The 18,803-nt window shown below is 37.9% G+C and overlaps 1 protein-coding gene across 1 annotated transcript in view; it reads right to left on the bottom strand.

The window, feature by feature from the left end:
• The window catches only part of LOC112625324 (alcohol dehydrogenase 1A), a 21,974-nt gene extending 7,217 nt beyond the window's left edge, over positions 1-14,757 (bottom strand). Inside the window, exons 1-8 of the mRNA XM_025386591.1 lie at positions 14,675-14,757; positions 11,347-11,448; positions 10,611-10,749; positions 8,449-8,536; positions 8,132-8,351; positions 6,045-6,305; positions 3,606-3,741; positions 2,874-3,012 (exon numbers count right to left, since the gene is read on the bottom strand). Coding sequence (XP_025242376.1) covers positions 2,874-3,012; positions 3,606-3,741; positions 6,045-6,305; positions 8,132-8,351; positions 8,449-8,536; positions 10,611-10,749; positions 11,347-11,448; positions 14,675-14,692 — 1,103 coding nt within the window. The 5' untranslated portion in view covers positions 14,693-14,757. The remainder of the gene's footprint in view (positions 1-2,873; positions 3,013-3,605; positions 3,742-6,044; positions 6,306-8,131; positions 8,352-8,448; positions 8,537-10,610; positions 10,750-11,346; positions 11,449-14,674) is intronic.
• Between the last annotated feature and the right edge of the window lie 4,046 nt (positions 14,758-18,803).

An 18,803-nucleotide genomic window follows, 5' to 3' on the forward strand; every position in this document is an offset into this window, starting at 1 on the left:
TTTTTACATAATCCCATACTTCTTGCAGGCTTTGTTCATTTCTTTTTCTTCTTTTTTCTTTTGGTTTCTCTTCTCGCTTCCTTTCATTCATTTGATCCTCAATCACTGATACTCTTTCTTCCAGTTGATCGAGTCGGTTACTGAAGCTTGTGCATTTGTCACGTATTTCTCGTGTCATGGTTTTCATCTCTTTCATTTCGTTTATGACCTTCTCTGCATTAATTACTCTAGCCATCAATTCTTCCACTTTTTTTTCAAGATTTTTAGTTTCTTTGCGCTGGGTACGTAATTCCTCCTTTAGGTCTGAGAAATTTGATGGACTGAAGCCTTCTTGTCTCATCTCATCAAAGTCATTCTCCGTCCAGCTTTGATCCGTTGTTGGCGATGAGCTGCGCTCCTTTGCCGGGGGAGATGCGCTCTTGTTTTTTGAATTTCCAGCTTTTCTGCCCTGCTTTTTCCCCATCTTTGTGGTTTTATCTGCCTCTGGTCTTTGATGATGGTGATGTACTGATGGGGTTTTGGTGTAGGTGTCCTTCCTGTTTGATAGTTTTCCTTCTAACAGTCAGGACCCTCAGCTGTAGGTCTGTTGGAGATTGCTTGAGGTCCACTCCAGACCCTGTTTGCCTGGGTATCAGCAGCAGAGGCTGCAGAAGATAGAATATTTCTGAACAGCGAGTGTACCTGTCTGATTCTTGCTTTGGAAGCTTCCTCTCAGGGGTGTACTCCACCCTGTGAGGTGTGGGGTGTCAGACTGCCCCTAGTGGGGGATGTCTCCCAGTTAGGCTACTCAGGGGTCAGGGACCCACTTGAGCAGGCAGTCTGTCCCTTCTCAGATCTCAACCTCCGTGTTGGGAGATCCACTGCTCTCTTCAAAGCTGTCAGACAGAGTCGTTTGCATCTGCAGAGGTGTCTGCTGCGTTTGTTATTGTTTACTGTGCCCTGTCCCCAGAGGTGGAGTCTACAGAGACAGGCAGGTTTCCTAGAGCTGCTGTGAGCTCCACCCAGTTCGAGCTTCCCAGCAGCTTTGTTTACCTACTTAAGCCTCAGCAATGGCGGGCGCCCCTCCCCCAGCCTCGCTGCTGCCTTGCCCGTAGATCACAGACTGCTGTGCTAGCAATGAGGGAGGCTCCGTGGGTGTGGGACCCTCCCGGCCAGGTGTGGGATATGATCTCCTGGTGTGCCTGTTTGCTTAAAGTGCAGTATTGGGGTGGGAGTTACCCAATTTTCCAGGTGTTGTGTGTCTCAGTTCCCCTGGCTAGGAAAAGGGATTCCCTTCCCCCTTGCGCTTCCCAGGTGAGGCAATGCCTCGCCCTGCTTCAGCTCTCGCTGGTCGGGCTGCAGCAGCTGACCAGCACTGATCGTCTGGCACTCCCCAGTGAGATGAACCCAGTACCTCAGTTGAAAATGCAGAAATCACCGGTCTTCTGTGTTGCTCGCGCTGGGAGTTGGAGACTGGAGCTGTTCCTATTCGGCCATCTTGCTCCGCCCCCCAATATTACAATTTTAAATCTTTGCTTATTGATAGGATTAATCATATTTACATATGCATATTACTATATGACATTCTCATAAAATGAATTTAGGCATGCCTCATGACTTCTTATGTTGCTCAACACTGTCCTCTGGTTTTGTTCATCTCTATATTTACCATCATCTTTTCAATCTTATGATGATGATCCCAATGATGATGTCAATGGTAATAATAATGACAATGATAACTAACCTTTGATGACTACTGTTTTCCATATGTACACGCACTCTTGAGGGGCAGTAGAAAGTGAATAGATTTGCTAATAACAAGACCTACTTTTGAATCCTGGCTCTCCTTCTTACCACTTGATGATTTTGGCAAAGTCATGTCTTCTCCATGTCTCAGTTTCTCTTCTCTAAGATAGTGAGATAGAGACTGACAAGGAGCATCGTTTGGGAATCACATGAGATAATGCAGGTAAGATACTTAGTAGAACAGCTGGTCGTCTGTGAGTGCTAGTTTCTTTCCTTCCTCAAGAATGTTGTCAGTTATAGTATCCAGTATAATGATTATGTGAATGCCAAAGAAATACTATTTAAAGTTGAAAATCTCATGAAAATAAGTGTGGGATAGCAGAAAAATCTCAGACTCTGGACTAGAAGACAAAGGTTAGATATAACTGCCTGTTTCCAGTTGTGCCTCATGTAAATGCAGGTGACAAAATGCATTTTATTAGCTGGTTGTAACTGTTAAATGTTAGAGATAGGAAACAGAATTGGCTTATTTTTCTAAGCTTCGGAGAAAATGTACGACAAACATTTAAAATAGTGCTTAGTACTCTTCTCTTTTATGATAACTTATATTGGTAAAAAAGTTTTCTTAAACTACAAAAGAAAAAGAGAAAAACTAGTATTATCTACCTAGAAAACAATCCCAATGTAGTTCCACCTACTCTTGCAATGAAAATGTTGAGGATGTCCTGAAAATTATTTAAATATGCAGACACTTAGTGTCAGCTTTATGTAGGTAGAAGGATGAGGATTCAAAGTCACCATGTTATAATTATGGTTGTTTAAATAGACTTGCTTTTTTGTGGGTTTTTTTTGTTTTTTTGTTTTTTTTTGGCAAATGTGAGTGTTCTCTTTTAAGGAAGGCTGAGTGGCTCAGATCATTCAGATTTGCAGTAATCAACATAATTTGACTTCAGCAGAATAGGAAATGCAAAGCAACTGGTTTTAGCTTTCACAGTATGATCCTACAAGCGCTGCATGCAAAGACTAAACAGGTAATGGAAAACCAAGAGACTCTATTTTTTCTCATCCTTCCACCTTTTTCATTCTCTGCTAGACAATCCCCTGTGGTAGAAAAAAAAAGCAAAACAGAAAACTAACTTAAACTCTACCTTTTCCCAGAGCGAAGCAGGTCAAAGCCTTCATTTATTTTTTCAAAAGGTAAAACATGGGTTATTAAAGCATCCAGTGAAAACTTCTTAGCCATAAAATCAGCCACAAGTTTTGGGATATCTTCTTTACTCTTAAAGCCTGAAAAGAAGACAGTATCATTGTTGGATTTGACCAGGGTCAGTAGAAGAATTGAAGAGATTTTCCAAATAAATGAAAATTTAGAAAAGGTGCTTCATTCCAGACTGCTATAACTGAGGATAAGAAGAGATAGAGGACTTCAATATGCTTTTATGGTGCCTTGACTTAAAAAAAAAAAAAAAAAACAGAGATAAACAAAGTTTCTTAGTTTTTTGTCTCTCACATAGAAATAATAGTATAGTTATTTATGCCCAAAGTAGAGGAGCAAATTTATCAGTTGTCTAAATTTGGGCATAGATATGAAATATTGTGGTAGATTTCCATGTTCTACTAAAAATGTCCATGCCTTCTTACACAGTCACAAATACAAAAACAGATGGAGATGAAAGATCCTGGGTTATGGTGACAACAGAAGAGTTTATATTGGGACCTTCTGTCTGCATTAGTTCCATATCTAGTTGATTTGGAGACTGTAGATAGAAAAGGAATTTTAATTTATTTTTGATTTGTTTTCAAAACCTTGACTTGTCAGTTGTAGAAGTGGAGATATATTGATGTTAATGAGAATTTGGCACTTGAGCCCAGCTACATACCACCATAAACAGCCCCCTTCCAGGTGCGTCCAGTCAGTAGCAGCATAGGGTTTATTGAGAGGTTCTGGGAATCAGGAGGTACCCCTACGATGACGCTTGTGCCACATGCCTCATGACAACATAACAAGGAAGCCATCTGGAATAAAGTGAATATTTGGCATCTTTAACGTGGAGTGGCATAGTTCCTACTCAAAATGCAGAATATCATGTAATAGGCTTAGCTGGACTGTGAGTGTGTAGAGGAAAGAGATTATGTCTTTTGCTCCTTCATTCCCCTTTTTTTGCATAGGATAGTGCTGTGGATTTAGGAAATGCCCAGAAAGTGTTTTTTTTTTTTTTTTTTAATGAAAGAATGGATGAATAAATTGGAGTGCACTTAATTCTTCCTAAAAAAGGAATAAGGAGGCAGACATCATTATAAACATACATAAAGCGTAAAATTTCATCATCACGTAATTCTCAGGTGATCTGTGAGTTAGTTAATTCATTTTTCATTGATTCATTACATAGGTATTTTGAAGCCAGTACTTTCAACCAGATACGTTGATTGTGAATAAGATAAACGATTATATCACTGAAATTTGTCTTTTGTCCACTGATGGTCTCCCTCTTAAGTGGGTTCCTACTCTACTGTCCATTTCTCAAATGGGCATGTTTTAAATGTTGTTTTATTATTTCCCCAAATACATATTGGTTTTACATTAAAATATACTGATTATTTGGAAACCTCAAGAGACAGTTCAGAAAATGTTTTCCAGTCAGCTTTTGGAACACGTTCTGTAGTTAGAAAATGGTTTAGGATCCCCATAGGTATATAATGATTAGTTCTTTGATTTTGGATTCTGACCTTTGGAAGACCACACATCCTCAGAACACGTGGCTGTCAGACATTTGGTATCTTGAGATAAGGTACACTCGAGTTCCACATGAGAAAATGAATGAAAATATAGAAAAAGAGCATAAGGAGAAAAGCTGTAGCCCTGGAAAATGTTGAATTCTTTTGACATTTTATTCCTTTGTGGCATCTGTAACAGGCAAAGGCTGCTGAGAGCTTTGATCTTAGGGTGCCACTCCCTGTTACCCACACTGCTGGACCTTCTAGAAAACCTCAGCAATGGAAATTTGTTGGTTTCTGGAGACTTTTTGAGTAGGATTCTAGAGAATTCTGGGTAGGTGAAATATAGCTAGAGATGTGTTTCCCATTGCAATTGATATTTGTAACTGTTTGGAAGAAATACCATGTAATAAGCCAAAGACGACGTAAGCACTGCAAGATTAGAAATAATATTTCATATCAATAAGCCAACTGAGGCTGGGTGTGGTGGCTCATGCCTATACTCTCAGCACCTTTGGAGGCTGAGGTAGGAGAATTGCTTGAGTCCAGGGGATTGAGGCTACAGCGAGTTATAATTATGCCACTGCATTTCAGCTTAGGTGACAGAGTGAGACCCTGTCTCAAAAAAAAAAAAAAAAAAAAAAAAAAAAGACAGCTGATATTTATTGGGAGCTTACCATATGACAGGCAGCACTGTGCTAACTATATCACATGCGTTGTCTCATATAATCTATAAGCAATGCTATGAGATGCATAGCTTTTAAATTCTGGGGGATGGTAAAGTCAATGGACTTTTCTTGTTTTTTTTCTTTTTTCTTTCCTTTTTTTTTTTTTGTGACGGAGTTTCACTATGTTATCCAGGCTGGAGGGCAATGGCGCGATCTTGGCTCACTGTAACCTCCGCCTCCTGGGTTCAAGTGATTGTCTTGTCTCAGCCTCCCGAGTAGCTGAGATTGCAGGTATGTGCTACACCACTATACCTGGCTAATTTTTGTATTTTTAGTAGAGACTATTGACTTTTCAAAGTATTCAGTCCAACTAGTATTGGGTACTAGCTATGTGCCAGGCACTGTCCCGTTCTGTGATAAAATACAGTGATGTCTCAAAGCAGTCAATTTCCTTAGGGCATATTGTTGTTAATAAAACAGCAGTTGGCCTAAAATTGCTCATTTCTTTTGGCCAAATACTAACATGTTAAAAATTTGGAATTTATTAAGAACATATGCAAAATTATTGAGCCATTTTTTTAAGAATGTGGGAGAAAAATAAAACATTTCAATTTGAGAACAGAATTTGTATTATTTATGTTTACTTGAACTTACAGTTTTTAACTAAAAATTAATAAAGTAAATCTGTAATTGCTCAGTTAAGAAAAACAAGCCCTTATCTTTTCCTCTAGAGGAAATATGACTTGAGACAGATTTGCATAGTTGATGGAAGAAAAGATTTCTCATAACAAAAATTAAACAAGTCAGGTAACAGATGATGGGAAATTTCCATTCATCATTAAAAATATCCTTTATACATAGAACATATATTTTGCTGCCTAAATGCATCCTCCAGGTTGCAGAGGCAGAAATCTCAGGGCATGTCATGGTACATACCATGGTATCAAGCCGACCGATGACTTCAAACGAAAAATCCACACCTCCATCAGTCATTTCCTTTAGCACCTCCTGGATGGGTTTCTTGTAGTCTTGAGGGTTGATGCATTCAGTGGCACCCAACTCTTTGGCCTTTGCAAATTTGTCCTTGTTGATGTCCACCGCAATGATTCTGGCTGCTCCAGCTGTTTTACAGCCCATAACAGCAGAGAGGCCGACCCCTCCCAGGCCAAACACAGCACAGGTAGAGCCTGGAGTGACCTATGTTTTGAGAAAATGCAAAAATGGATTAAGTAATGATTGTTAGAAAGTGCCTAAGCTTTATAAAGTGCCATGCCTACGTGTTTATCAAGAGCTACTCAGACTCTTCTGTCCAACCTTTTATCAAAATCTCTTCTGGCTTCAGTTGCTTTATTTTTAAATTCAAGGGGATGAACTAGTTGAGTGGTTGTCAAACTGATGCATATTAGATTCTTCTGGGGAGCTTTACAAACCATCCCACTGTCCAGGTCACAGCCCATATCAATTAAATGAGAATCTCTGCAGGTGGAACTCAGTTCCCAGGTGACTCCAATGGGAAAGTCAGGCTGGAAACCAGGGGACTGGATGATCTTTGAGATCCAGATGGCAGTGATTACAGTCTTGAAGGGACTCTCGATTGCTGAAATCCCATGATAGTCAGCTTCAATATCTCATACATACACCAAGGCAATATTTGGAAAATAAAATAAGTGGAAAAGTCTACTCCAGGAGCCTGAAAAATATTCCACTTAAACCCTCTGTAATTAACGCCTTGGTTCATTTATGTTCAGTAGTTGTGACCAGTATATCCCTGCTTTAAAAATACACTAGTGAACAACACAGTAATGAAACATTTGTCTATATGTCAATAATAAATACAATCTACTGTTATGAGTAGCCTCATCTTCTGTCTTGGGTAGGCTCACTTTGACCACCTGCTAGCACGGATGAGGCAACTGAACAAGATACTAAGTGCTAAAGTCAGAAATTTGGAAAAGATGCCTTCTGAATTTTTTTTTTTTTTGGTTGGCTAGTGGTTATTTATTAAACCTAGTCTCCCACAGTCAGTCTTCATTGTGGGTGACATGCTTTCTTGTCCCAAGTAATCTCATCCTTATATTCCCTTAAGGGTGTCTATTCACTCATTCATTCACCAAGTGTTATTCATACTATGGGGACAACACTATTTTCTACCTTACTTAGAAAAATATAAGACTCGTGACTGTGATTTTAAAACACTAATAATTATGTATTGCGAGCTAAGATTCAGCAGGATATTTGAAAAAGATATTTTAATCTCAGCTCTCATATTAAAAAGATATTTTAGTCTCAGCACTGAGACTGTGGTCAAATATCTTTATAACTCTGGACCTTGCTTTCATAAAATAAAGCATACTACTAGATTTTCAGCCTACTCAGACGAGGAGCCTTTAAAGAATTTTCGCTTGAAATTTACCACTTCTGAAATATATGTGTGTGTTCATGGCAGGGGAGTTCGTTTTAGCAGTGAAATCCCATAATGAGTGAATTACGCATCACTGAAGCTTCATTACTTTCCGTCTAAGAATCCACAGAGTGGGTGAGCCTTCGTGTGGAAGTGCATCAGGTGAGGTTTTGGACTCTACTGTTGCTCCTAATTCTGGGAGTAGAGGATCCGCAGACTTGATGTTCCTCAAGGGCAAACGCTTCATTTCATTTACTTTTGCTATCTCAGAACCTAGCAGAAACTCTGGTGCCTGAGGCATGTATACGTGCTCTCCAATTGTTGAATGAATTACTACATGAGTTCTCAGGCCTAATATTTCATGATCTCATAAAGAGCAAATACAGAAGAGTAATTATTGAAAATGAAATCTTTACATTTTCTTAACTCTCAACAACTTTTTAATCTGATAAACCATGAAATTTCTAGCATGTGCTCTCAATTCTTTCTGGATTGTGTTTCTATTCTTAGCCAACATTCAAAATCTACAAAAATAATCTTTTGATTCTTGGGAGAAATTGCTTCCATTTGGGTTCCTGACAGTCTGCATGTAACTGTTTTTATCACCCGTTGTCATTCTTACCTTGGCAACTTTGACTGCAGACCCATAACCAGTTGAAAATCCACAGCCAATAAGGCAGACTTTCTCCATGGGTGAGGCTGCGTCAATTTTGGCTACTGCATTCTCATCCACCACCGTGTATTGGGAGAAGCTGCTGACACCGAGGAAGTGGTGGATGGGCTTCCCCCTGCAGGTGAACCTGCTGGTGCCATCCTGCAGGGTCCCCCGAGGATTGCTCACACTGGGCAGTGCAATACACAGACACACAAAGGCATGAGACAGGAGCATAACTAACGTGCAAACTCAATGTCTCTGCAGGGAGAGCATCAGAAACCTACTCGTTTTTCAAGCAGCAGTTGCTTTCTGGGTTTTTACAAATTCTGCATTTTCCACACTGAGGAATAGCGAGTGGGATGACTTTATCACCTGGAGAGGGATAAAACAAATTATTTTACAATTTCTATCCAGCATTAATAGAGCATAAACTTAAAGCTCACATGTCTTTGAAACATTAGAAGCATGTGTCTTTAAAAGTCTCCAAGAAATACAGTTCAATGACAACTACGTCATTTGTCACTGCCTGCCACAGCCTTGTTTCCAGTTTGGGTTTATAAGTGCCTGAAGATTCCTAGAGAGGAAATGCAAATATGGGAAAACATGGATTAGAAAAATTGCTTCCACTGTATTAATAGTTACTTTTATGTAGTGTATCAATTTCTCCTGGAGGCTTTACAAACATTTAATTTAATCCTTAACTATTTAAATCTTAATGTAAGCAGAAATATAAATTGTAGTTGAAAGTAGGGTATAATAGTGCCACTAGATGTTGATAAGACCTGTTTTTTGTTATAGTTTGATTTACAATAAAAATGAGAATTTTGAACTACTTCTTTTCTTTTCAAAGTGACTAGGTTTATCTTTATTATGAAATGAATGCTTTTAAAATGATCTTAGTTCTTTTTTTGAGGAAAACTATCAAAAATGGGACAAAGAACAATTCCAGAAATTCCTCTGGAAATTTCAACCCTCCACAATAAGTTAGGTACTTTTAGGACAAGAACTGACTTTGAAATGTTTTTAGCTGGTAATTTGTGAATTATCTACTTTTCCTGTTATAGTGGAGTGAGCACAGGTAAAAAGTAAGGGTGTCATTTTGTTATTAACTTATTACTAACTAATTAGTGATTACTAGTATTATTTAGTAGTTATTATTAGTAGTAATTTAGCAGTTATTAGTTATTATTTAGTAGTTATTAATTTATTACTACTAAAGGAATTAGTAGGAGCTGAAACCCAAATTGGACAGTTCATTTTATTTTTCTGTTCACAGTTCAAATAAGTATTTGGTGAAGTGGCAGGTCCAAACTAGTGCCTAAAGTGATTTTCTAGACTGTAATCCCAGCACTTTGGGAGACTGAGGCGGGCAGATCACGAAGTCAGGAGATTGAGACCATCCTGGCTAATATGGTGAAACCCCGTCTCTACTAAAAATACAAAAAATTAGCTAGGCGTGGTGGTGGGCGCCTGTGGTCCCAGCTACTCGGTAGGCTGAGGCAGGAGAATAGAGTGAACCTGGGAGGTGGAAGTTGCAGTGAGCTGCGATTGCACCACTGTACTCTAGCCTGGGTGACAGAGTGAGACTCCGTCTCAAAATAAATAAAACAAAATAAAATAAAATAAAATAAAATGAAAGTGATTTTTTAGAATTAAACATAATTTTTATTTTTAATTACTTATGCTACCTATTCCACAAGTCCAAGAAAAATGGTTACCCCGTAACATTTTGTAGGTAAAATTTATGTGAAAATGATGGTATGGAAATGTCCTAGTTATTCTCTCTTTATAATTAGTAATCTGTAACCAGTCACATTTAAGCATGGCTGAAGGTAATAAGGCAGACATTGTTGATGGTGGATGGCTCCTTCTATGTTTCTTTCATTTTCTTTCACCTAGTCAGTTTCATTGATTCCATGCTGAGGAAGAGAGACCATGTTGGAAGAGGAGATTGGTGACGTGGCTGCATAGGTCACCTAAGAAAAGGTCATGTTTATTCAGTTGTAGCCGTGTAGCCTCCACCTTGTGAACTCAGCACAGAACAGTTTCCATACTTATGTTTTTTTCCCTCCTCCCATTTCTAGTTGTCTGGGCCCTGATGGAAGAAGACCGTGTTCAGCAACACTAACATGAAGTTATTAGATTATGAATGCCACACTGGTAGGCACTGTGTCCCTTTTGATCCTCACATATCTCCAGGCTCCAACCTGGTGCCTGGCATCTAGCAGATGCTCAGTACATAATGGTTGAAGGGTAGAATACATGCCTGCCTGAAGACATACATGCTTGAGTCAGGCAGGCAGAGAGGGAAAGAGGAAACCCCTGAAGTCCTGGCTGCGCGGTGACCTTCTGCAAGCGCTTTGGTCCCTCATTGCCAGTTTCCTCATACAGGCTGGGAAATCTTAGGATCGTGAACGAGCATGTTTCCTGAGTGTGAATCCTGTACCTGGTTTGACTGTAGTCACCCCTTCTCCAACACTTTCCACGATGCCGGCTGCCTCATGGCCTAAAATCACAGGAAGTGGGGTCACCATGGTACCACTAACCACGTGGTCATCTGTGCCACAGATTCCTACAGTCACCATCTACAGAATAAAGAGAAGATGTTCAGATTCAGAAAAGATTGTAACTAGATAAATCTAACATACCCAGATTCCTGAAATTGTGCTTCTAAAATGTATTCAGGGTTTTGCTATACTCCCTACTAATCCTAAATATGAAAGATTCGGTTTATCCTCAAGGTTAATCAGTCTAAAACCGTTCTCTACCTTCCCTTCTTGAATTAAACAATTTAGAAGAATCTGTGAAGTAACTGATTCTGAAATATTTAAGTCTTATACAAGAATGCATGCTTTAAAAAACAAGTAGAAATAGCAAAGTAGCACATGGAAAATATCTAATGTTAATTGATTTTGAAGCCTTGATATGTATCCTTTGGAATTTTTTTCTGTACAAACATATAAATTCTTTTGTATTTTACTGGAATTATACTGTATGTACTCTTTGATCACTTTTTAAACATTTAAAATTTATATTTATACCTTTCCTTGACAACAAATGTAATTTTATTTTCTGGATGATCATATAAGATATGCCTCTTAGTGGATTTTTTGATGTTTCCATTTCAATATTCTCTGAGTTTTTTAAATGTAAAATGAAATACAAATGGCAAAATACTTCACCTTAATGCGAACTTCATAAGCCTTAGGAGGTGCAACCTCCACATCCTCAATGGAAAAGGGTTTCTTTACCTCCCATAGCACAGCTGCTTTGCATTTGATTACCTAGAAAATCAAACAGAGAGATGGTGACACTGTTTTCCCACTCTTGAAGTCAGAAATTGTGTCTTTTCATCTTTGTGCATGTAATATTGGGTCCCATGTCTGGTACCTAACAAGAGCTCTATGGAAATGAAGTACTCTGGTTTATAAAGAGAATAAAAGTATCTTTTTGAAAAACAATAACGTAAGGAAAGATAAACAAAGTAAAATGATATTGAGAAAAATGGAATATATTTATTTAGGCCATTCTTGTGCTGTTGTATTTTTCTCTGAAGGTGTTTATTCCTGATATTTCCTAATGCTGTCCTGAAAATGCTTGTTTACCCACAACTGTTGGCTGACACATGAAGTTAGAAATCACCTTTATTTTGCTGACAGAGTCAGTTTCTGTCCACATAACATAAACTGCTTTCTTGCTCAATTTTCTGCTTAGGCCAAAAGGATCTGACTATAAGAACAGTTATACGGGTTTACCTTCCTGCGTACGATGATGTTTCTTTCTCTCCCTATTTGCTTATTGTCGTCTTTCAATTTTCTCTCTCCACCACTTCTGTGCGCTACTTGTTTCCTATTCATTTGAAACTTATCTTTGACAGCCTGTTTTATAATCTAATTTATGTGTAGAGACTCTTTCCAGCTTAGATTTGAGCCAAATATTATGGAGATTAGAGTTGGTGGTATGTGCGTGTGTGTGCGCACGTGTCTGTGTATAGACTCAGACCCACACATGTATATTTTAAAACTGGAGAAACAGTGTGTTTGAATTTCTGTCTAGCAGAGCTTATCTATAGATGTTCTTAAAAAGAAAGTTCAGCATATATTTCTAGTGCTTGGAAGTGTACTGTAAAAACCATCTTCATTGTGGTAAAGCATGTATAGTTTGCAGAGCCCTTTCTAGAAAGAATCAACATAATTGCAAATATAATTAAAAAATTCAACTGAGATTTATTTTTCTGCCAATTCATTTTCATTATTTATTTGTCAAATTTTTCAACTTTAGGATGTTCAACATGGTCAATGCCAAAATAAATATCAGAATACTTAGACAGAAGGTACTAATAGTAGGAAGTTTCTTATTATTAGGTGCTTATGATGTGACAGGCACATTGTGGCCTGTGCTGGGTAAATTAGATGCATTATTTTTATTTTTATTTTAAAATTTATTCATTGATTGATTTTTAATTTCAATAGTTTTTGGTTACATGGATAAGTTCTTTAGCGGTGATTTCCGAGATTTTGCACCCCTTACCCGAGCAGTGTAGACTGAACCCAATATGTAATCTTTTATCGGTCATTCCCCCTACTGCCCTTTTCCCTCAGTCCCCAAAGTTCCTTATATCATTCTTATCCTTTATGTCCTCACAGTTTAGCTGCCACTTTTAAGTGAGAACATTGGATATTTGGTGTTCCATTCCCGAGTTACTTCACTTAGAATAATGGCCTCCAGCTCCATCCAAGTTGCTGCAAAGGCCGTTATTCCATCTGTTTTACAGCTGAGTAGTATTCCGTGGTGTACATGTACCACATTTTGTTTATCCACTTGTTAGTTGATGGGCATTTAGGTTGATTCCATATTTTTGCATTTGCAAATTGTGCTGCTATAAACAATGAGCATTATTTTTAAACCTGACAAGGCTGCTACCAGGACAGTACTATTGAATTATTGGCTTATTTTACAGCCGAAATAATTGAGAATCAATTGACTCAGTGATTGAATAATTTTTCCGAGGTCTGAAAGCTGGCTGTACAGAGAATAACAATTAATCTAGCCTCACATTTTCAGTACTCTGTGATGTTAAAAAGTTAGCAAAAAGTTAAATAGCAATAATAATGATAGTGGCTAATATTTATTTAAATATTAATATTTAATAGTGGCTAATATTTAATCATGTACCAGATATGATTCTAAGTGCTTTACAGTATTCATTTAATTCTCAAAACTACTTCATGAAAGAGATGTTAGTATTGTCACCATTTAGCATTTGAGGGAAACAAAATGCAGGATTGGTAAACACAAATGAAATGCTGTCAAAAAGCTAAGCTATTGATGTTGCACCCAAGAGGGGAGGATTGTCTATTTCATCAGTTATTATTTTCATTAATATAGTTGGTTTATACTTTTGCTCTATGAACTCATTATTTTAAGTTGAGTTTGGTAAATTTGAATTTTCTTTATTTTAGTAATTTTCTATTAGGAATGTAAATATTAATTAGTAATAAATGGAAGTAAAGTGAGGTGGAATAAGAACAGTAACAATGGGCTATTGGTGATTTCCAACCGGTCTTATTGATATGAACCTGTTTGTCACACAACGTAGAGAGAAGCCTCAGAACCTTTAAATTGAATTATCATGGTGAGATATTTTACTGTGTGGTACACTCCTAACACAACAAATGACTGGAAATAGTTGCACAGGTTTATGTAATTAAACAATTAAAAAATATCAATTGATTATATTGAATGACCACATGCACCTGTAAACTTATTGAACAAATAAGCGCACATTTATAGAAGAAAAAAACAAATATCTGTATTCCTAGTGCTAAGTGATTCAAATTGTATTATTATTCAAATTGTATTATTAGTTTTCTGTGAAACCATATTAACTTTTATATGGGGAAGATACTGTTCCATAGGATTTTTGTGGAAATTTCCGGAATTGTATCATAATGGACCCCTTTTAATCAGAATTTGTATGTTGATGTCTTGCTTAACCTTAATGATTCTAATGCTGTGAGATCAAAGAGCATTTTGTAATATATTTTATAGTAAGGTTGAAGGATATTTGAGTCTTCTGAATCAAATTCTTCTCATCAAACTTCTGTCAGACAACTTTCTTGTGTTCATAAAAATATGAATACAAATAACACATTTGAATTATAGTGTCTTATTATAAAGATAACTTGCGATTAAAGACTTTTCTAACTTTAGATTTACAAATCAGTCATTAGTTTGGAATAAACTATCATATTTGCAAATTTATTTAATGTAGGAAATAAAGACTTAATAGATACAGGTTTTATACATTCCTGTTGAAGATATTTAAGAATAGCTTATTTCCACTGCAGTTCAGTATACATTACATATTGAGGTGTATATTGCATATCATATTTCAGTGTATCATTTCTAATTTAGATAATAATTTTAAATTATTCATCAAATACTGTATTCCTTTCTTTGTTATACTGATGAGAATATATTACCAACAGTAATATATTTTTTGCTTACTTTTCCTGCTGTGCTCATGTTGTTTCTGTCTTCTCTGCAGACCAGGAGACTGATGAGTCTTTGTGGATTTCTTCTCTGCTTGAGTGCATAAAGCAGATGTATTGCACAGATATTTATTTTGTTGCTTGTGTAACATCCAATTCCAATTCCACACGTGACCGATGTCTTTAAGCCACACCCATTGGATTATTCTCAGACTGTCAAAACAAAGAAAAGGGTACTGAACCAGCCCTCAAAATATTGACTTTCAAATTCCAGATAAGATTTTGTTTTCATTAGGTTAAATATTAAGTTAAGTGATAAATTGTAATCACTTTCTCTTTTCCTCACTCTCCCCCCCAGCCTCTGGAATTCCTCGTTTCTCTTCTCTCAATCCCACATTGGTCGTTTTGCCTTGTATGCTCTTTGTCTGCACTAAGCTGCAACTTTGAATTCACATGGGGTGGCTACGAAGGAAGAGGAGTAAGGAAACAGGAAAAACGAAGTAGGGCAGAGAGAGCACCCTGGTTGTCTTTAAAGCAGAGAATCAGACTCCCAATTAGTCACAGCAAAGGGGATCACCGTGCCTGGCAATTCTGCTTGACTCAAAACTAGTAAGTATGGACTGAACCCCTCCCTGTGTCAGGCACTAAGTTGGGTCCAGTGGAGTAGCAGTAATGAATAAGACATGACCTCTGCCTGTGCCAAGAGACAGTATGGGGCAACAGTGATGGCATGGCTTTTGGGACCAGGCCAACCCTATTCCTTACTTGTTCTGTGTACTTGGACTTATTATTTCACTGAATTTTTTTTGCCTTAGTTTCCTTATCTGTAAGATGAAGATGAATAATGGCATCATTTTAAAGGACTGTTTAGTGAATAAAGGAAAAATCCATGTAAAACACTCATCATGGAGTTTGGCAGATAGGAGTACCCTCCAAAATGTCAGCTGCAATTATTATTCATAAAAGGAAGTTCACGGTTTATGGGGAAAAGACACACAGGCAACCAAGTCTACATATCAGCCTGACTGGGAAGTGCCCTATCACAGGGGTCAGTTAGTGCTTTGGGAACAGAGACAGAGTTGCTATTCAGAATGAAGGACTCGGGAGACATTGTAGAGGAACAGACATTTGAGGTAGATTTTAAATAATTGTGAGAAATGGAGCAAAATCCTCACTGGATCATTTCCATTGCCCTTTGATCAGTGTAACAAGTATCCTCATGACTTTCCAAGAATAGGAGTTTACCCACACTTGGAGGCATCATAAAACTATACAGGCAACTATTTAATTAGATATAATCTGTCAATATGAACATGTTAGCACAAAGGACATATTTCTCTAAAATTGCCAAGGGAACACTTCAGTAAGCTTTAATTATGTAGGCACTGAGACTCACACCAAGAACGAGAAACATTCACCCAATGGAAAAGCAAAGGAGGTCCTACGATTTCAGTTGCTTCTCATTTGGAAAGGTATAAGGGAAAGGAGATAGCCCCAGATAACCTGGCTTTAGCCTTCTCATCCAACTATTTCTCCCCATTCTCCAATACAAGGCCCATGCTCTTTAGAAGCTTCTATCTCTGTGGTCCTCCAAAGAGGAATCCATTCCTTACTCAAGCTCTTGCTCATCATGCTCTTTCTCTTCCCTCTGTCTCTTTGGCCCATTCAAATCCTACCCAAACTTTGAGAGCCACAAGGTCTCTTGAGAGCCGACCTTGAGAGCCAACAAGGTCGCCCTTGTGGAGGTATATTAACTCCATCTCACAGTTGTGCTTCACTTCTCTCCATCCCTGTCATACTAGCATCCCTCCTGTGGTTTTAGGGTCTATTCCCTTTTGTTGCCATTTATATTTAGTGTAGAGACAAGTCTCCTAAATTCTACTGGAAATTTCTGGTCAGGGATGTTTTTAAATTTCATTTAAATCATCAGCTGTACCTAGTTTCATGTGTAGAATAGGTGTTTAATGAAATATTGTTGAATTCTCGTGCTCCTTTATGTTAGGACAGGCACTGTTCTATAAGCAGTCCAATAATAGAGAAGATTCAGTGTCTCCTTTTTAAGAGATTACATGTTAGCAGTGGGATTGGCTGTGTTCAGGTAGAGAAGATAGAGAACCCTCCTGTGAAGCAGGAAGTGGTCAGTGCCAGGAGAAAGTTAAACATGGAATCAAAAGAGGAAGACCCTACTTCGTCTTTGCATTGTGCACTCTCAGCTCTTAACTTAATGCATGGCACAGGGTGATCGTTCGGATATTTGTTGACTAAATTAAATGAATGACATCTAATTTGAGAGTGAGGAAGCCTTGAAAGAAAGATATTTTATTAAGATTTAGTAAGAAAGATGAGTTGCAATTGAGAGGTATAGATCCAATCAACATATGGACAAATAATCTTGAAAACATTTTTCTCCCCTAGTACCTCCTTTTATACATTTTTCTGTTTAAACCTCTCTCACACCTATAGACAGAGCATTTGAAGGAATTATAGCCACTACCACCTTGTTTTCAAGGCCCTAATGGATTTGGAAATGTGATATCCACTTATGAGCTTCCATCGCTTCATGAACACATGGCTCCATGAACTGCCAAAAGCACTTTGGGACAAACTCCATAGAGCCAGGAGATCTTTCTTAATACCATCTGGCAGCTACTCTGTGCTTACTCTTTGCCCCACCTTCTAAAAGTTTAAATGGCTGTGGGGGGAGGAGCAGTTGTCACATGATTGAGTGTCAGTGTTCTAGTATCAGAGGGCCATGGCAGGCCTGGAGCAACATCTGGAATGTCCAAAGATAACCCTGTCAATCTCTAGGGGTCACAGGGCATCACTTTCCTCTGCTTCTTTCTCTGTGTGTGTCTCTGTAAGCCAGCCCAATTCTATATTACATTTCCACCAATTACTATATCCTAAATTCAGCTTATCCAGAGAGATGATATGTTTGGTTCTGTTTGGGTCAGCAATCCCCTGTGTGCTAGGCAGAATAATGGCCCTCAAAGATGTCCACTCCTAACCCCTGGAATCTAGGATTATGTTGCTTTACATGGAAAAAAATGGATTTTGTAGATATGATTCAGTTAAAGGTCTTGAGATGGGAAGATTAGCTTGGATTATCCAGGTGAACCTAATCTAATCTTATGACTTCTTAAAACTGGAGAGCTTTTCCAGGTTGTGCTCAAAGAGGGAGATGTGTCTACCCACAGACCGTAGACGGCCATGTTTGCTACAGAAGTGTGTTAATTTTCTCTTACTGATGTAACAAATTACCACAAGTGCTCTTGAAGGTTAGTGGAAGGCAAGGACTGGCATCTCTAATATAATTGTACAGGTAATGATGAGTAGTGCGAAGATATCACTCCAAAGCCTCGAGAAGGACAGACTAGCATCTCTGTAAGAGATCCAACTGTCTCCTTTTCTCCATGGGCCAATAATTTACCTCAATCTAAGAAATAATGTTGTAACTGGCAGAAAGTATCTTCAGTACAAATTCTTCATTTGGGGGGATAATCATTTGGCAAAATGGGAAGACTAATATTATTGTAAAGGTTGCTAGAAAAATTGTAACATTTCATGTATGTGTGTAAATAACAGTCTTTAAAGCATTTTTGGGGATGGGGTGCAAAATTAAGAGTGGGAGAGGGACTTTAGTAGCAATAAATAGAACTTGAGAATGAAATAGCTATAGAAATAATCTATAGAATATTACAATAAATAGAATAAATTTTAAGTTCCTAGAGGAATTTTTGAAAATACCCACATTCAAAGCCATGAATTCTTTCTCAGTTAGCATTTCATTTTGATTTTGGTACTGAAGCCAAAGATGTTGAGGGAGCTGAAATGCTTGCTGGACTGGCTGTGGCTGTGAAGCCTGGAATTCTGCCATAAAGAGCATGTATGAGAGAGCAAAATGTTTGTGTACTTTCCTTATGTGAAGGAGTTGGGAAATAATCTAAGAAGCCCAATCCAAAAGCAAAGATGTTCCATCCAGTCTTCTCTGTGAGAGCCAAACTATAAACCATCTGAGTGTTCCAAAAGTGTTTTGATGATGTATTGATGTATTTTAAATTATCCTGAAAATGTTCTTGGCAGATGCTTAAACGTGTAATTACTGAGATGATGTAGAAATGCAAAGTGTTTATTAAAACAATACA

The sequence above is a fragment of the Theropithecus gelada genome, chromosome 5 (assembly GCF_003255815.1).
Source record: "Theropithecus gelada isolate Dixy chromosome 5, Tgel_1.0, whole genome shotgun sequence".
Classification (NCBI taxonomy): Eukaryota; Metazoa; Chordata; class Mammalia; order Primates; family Cercopithecidae; genus Theropithecus; species Theropithecus gelada.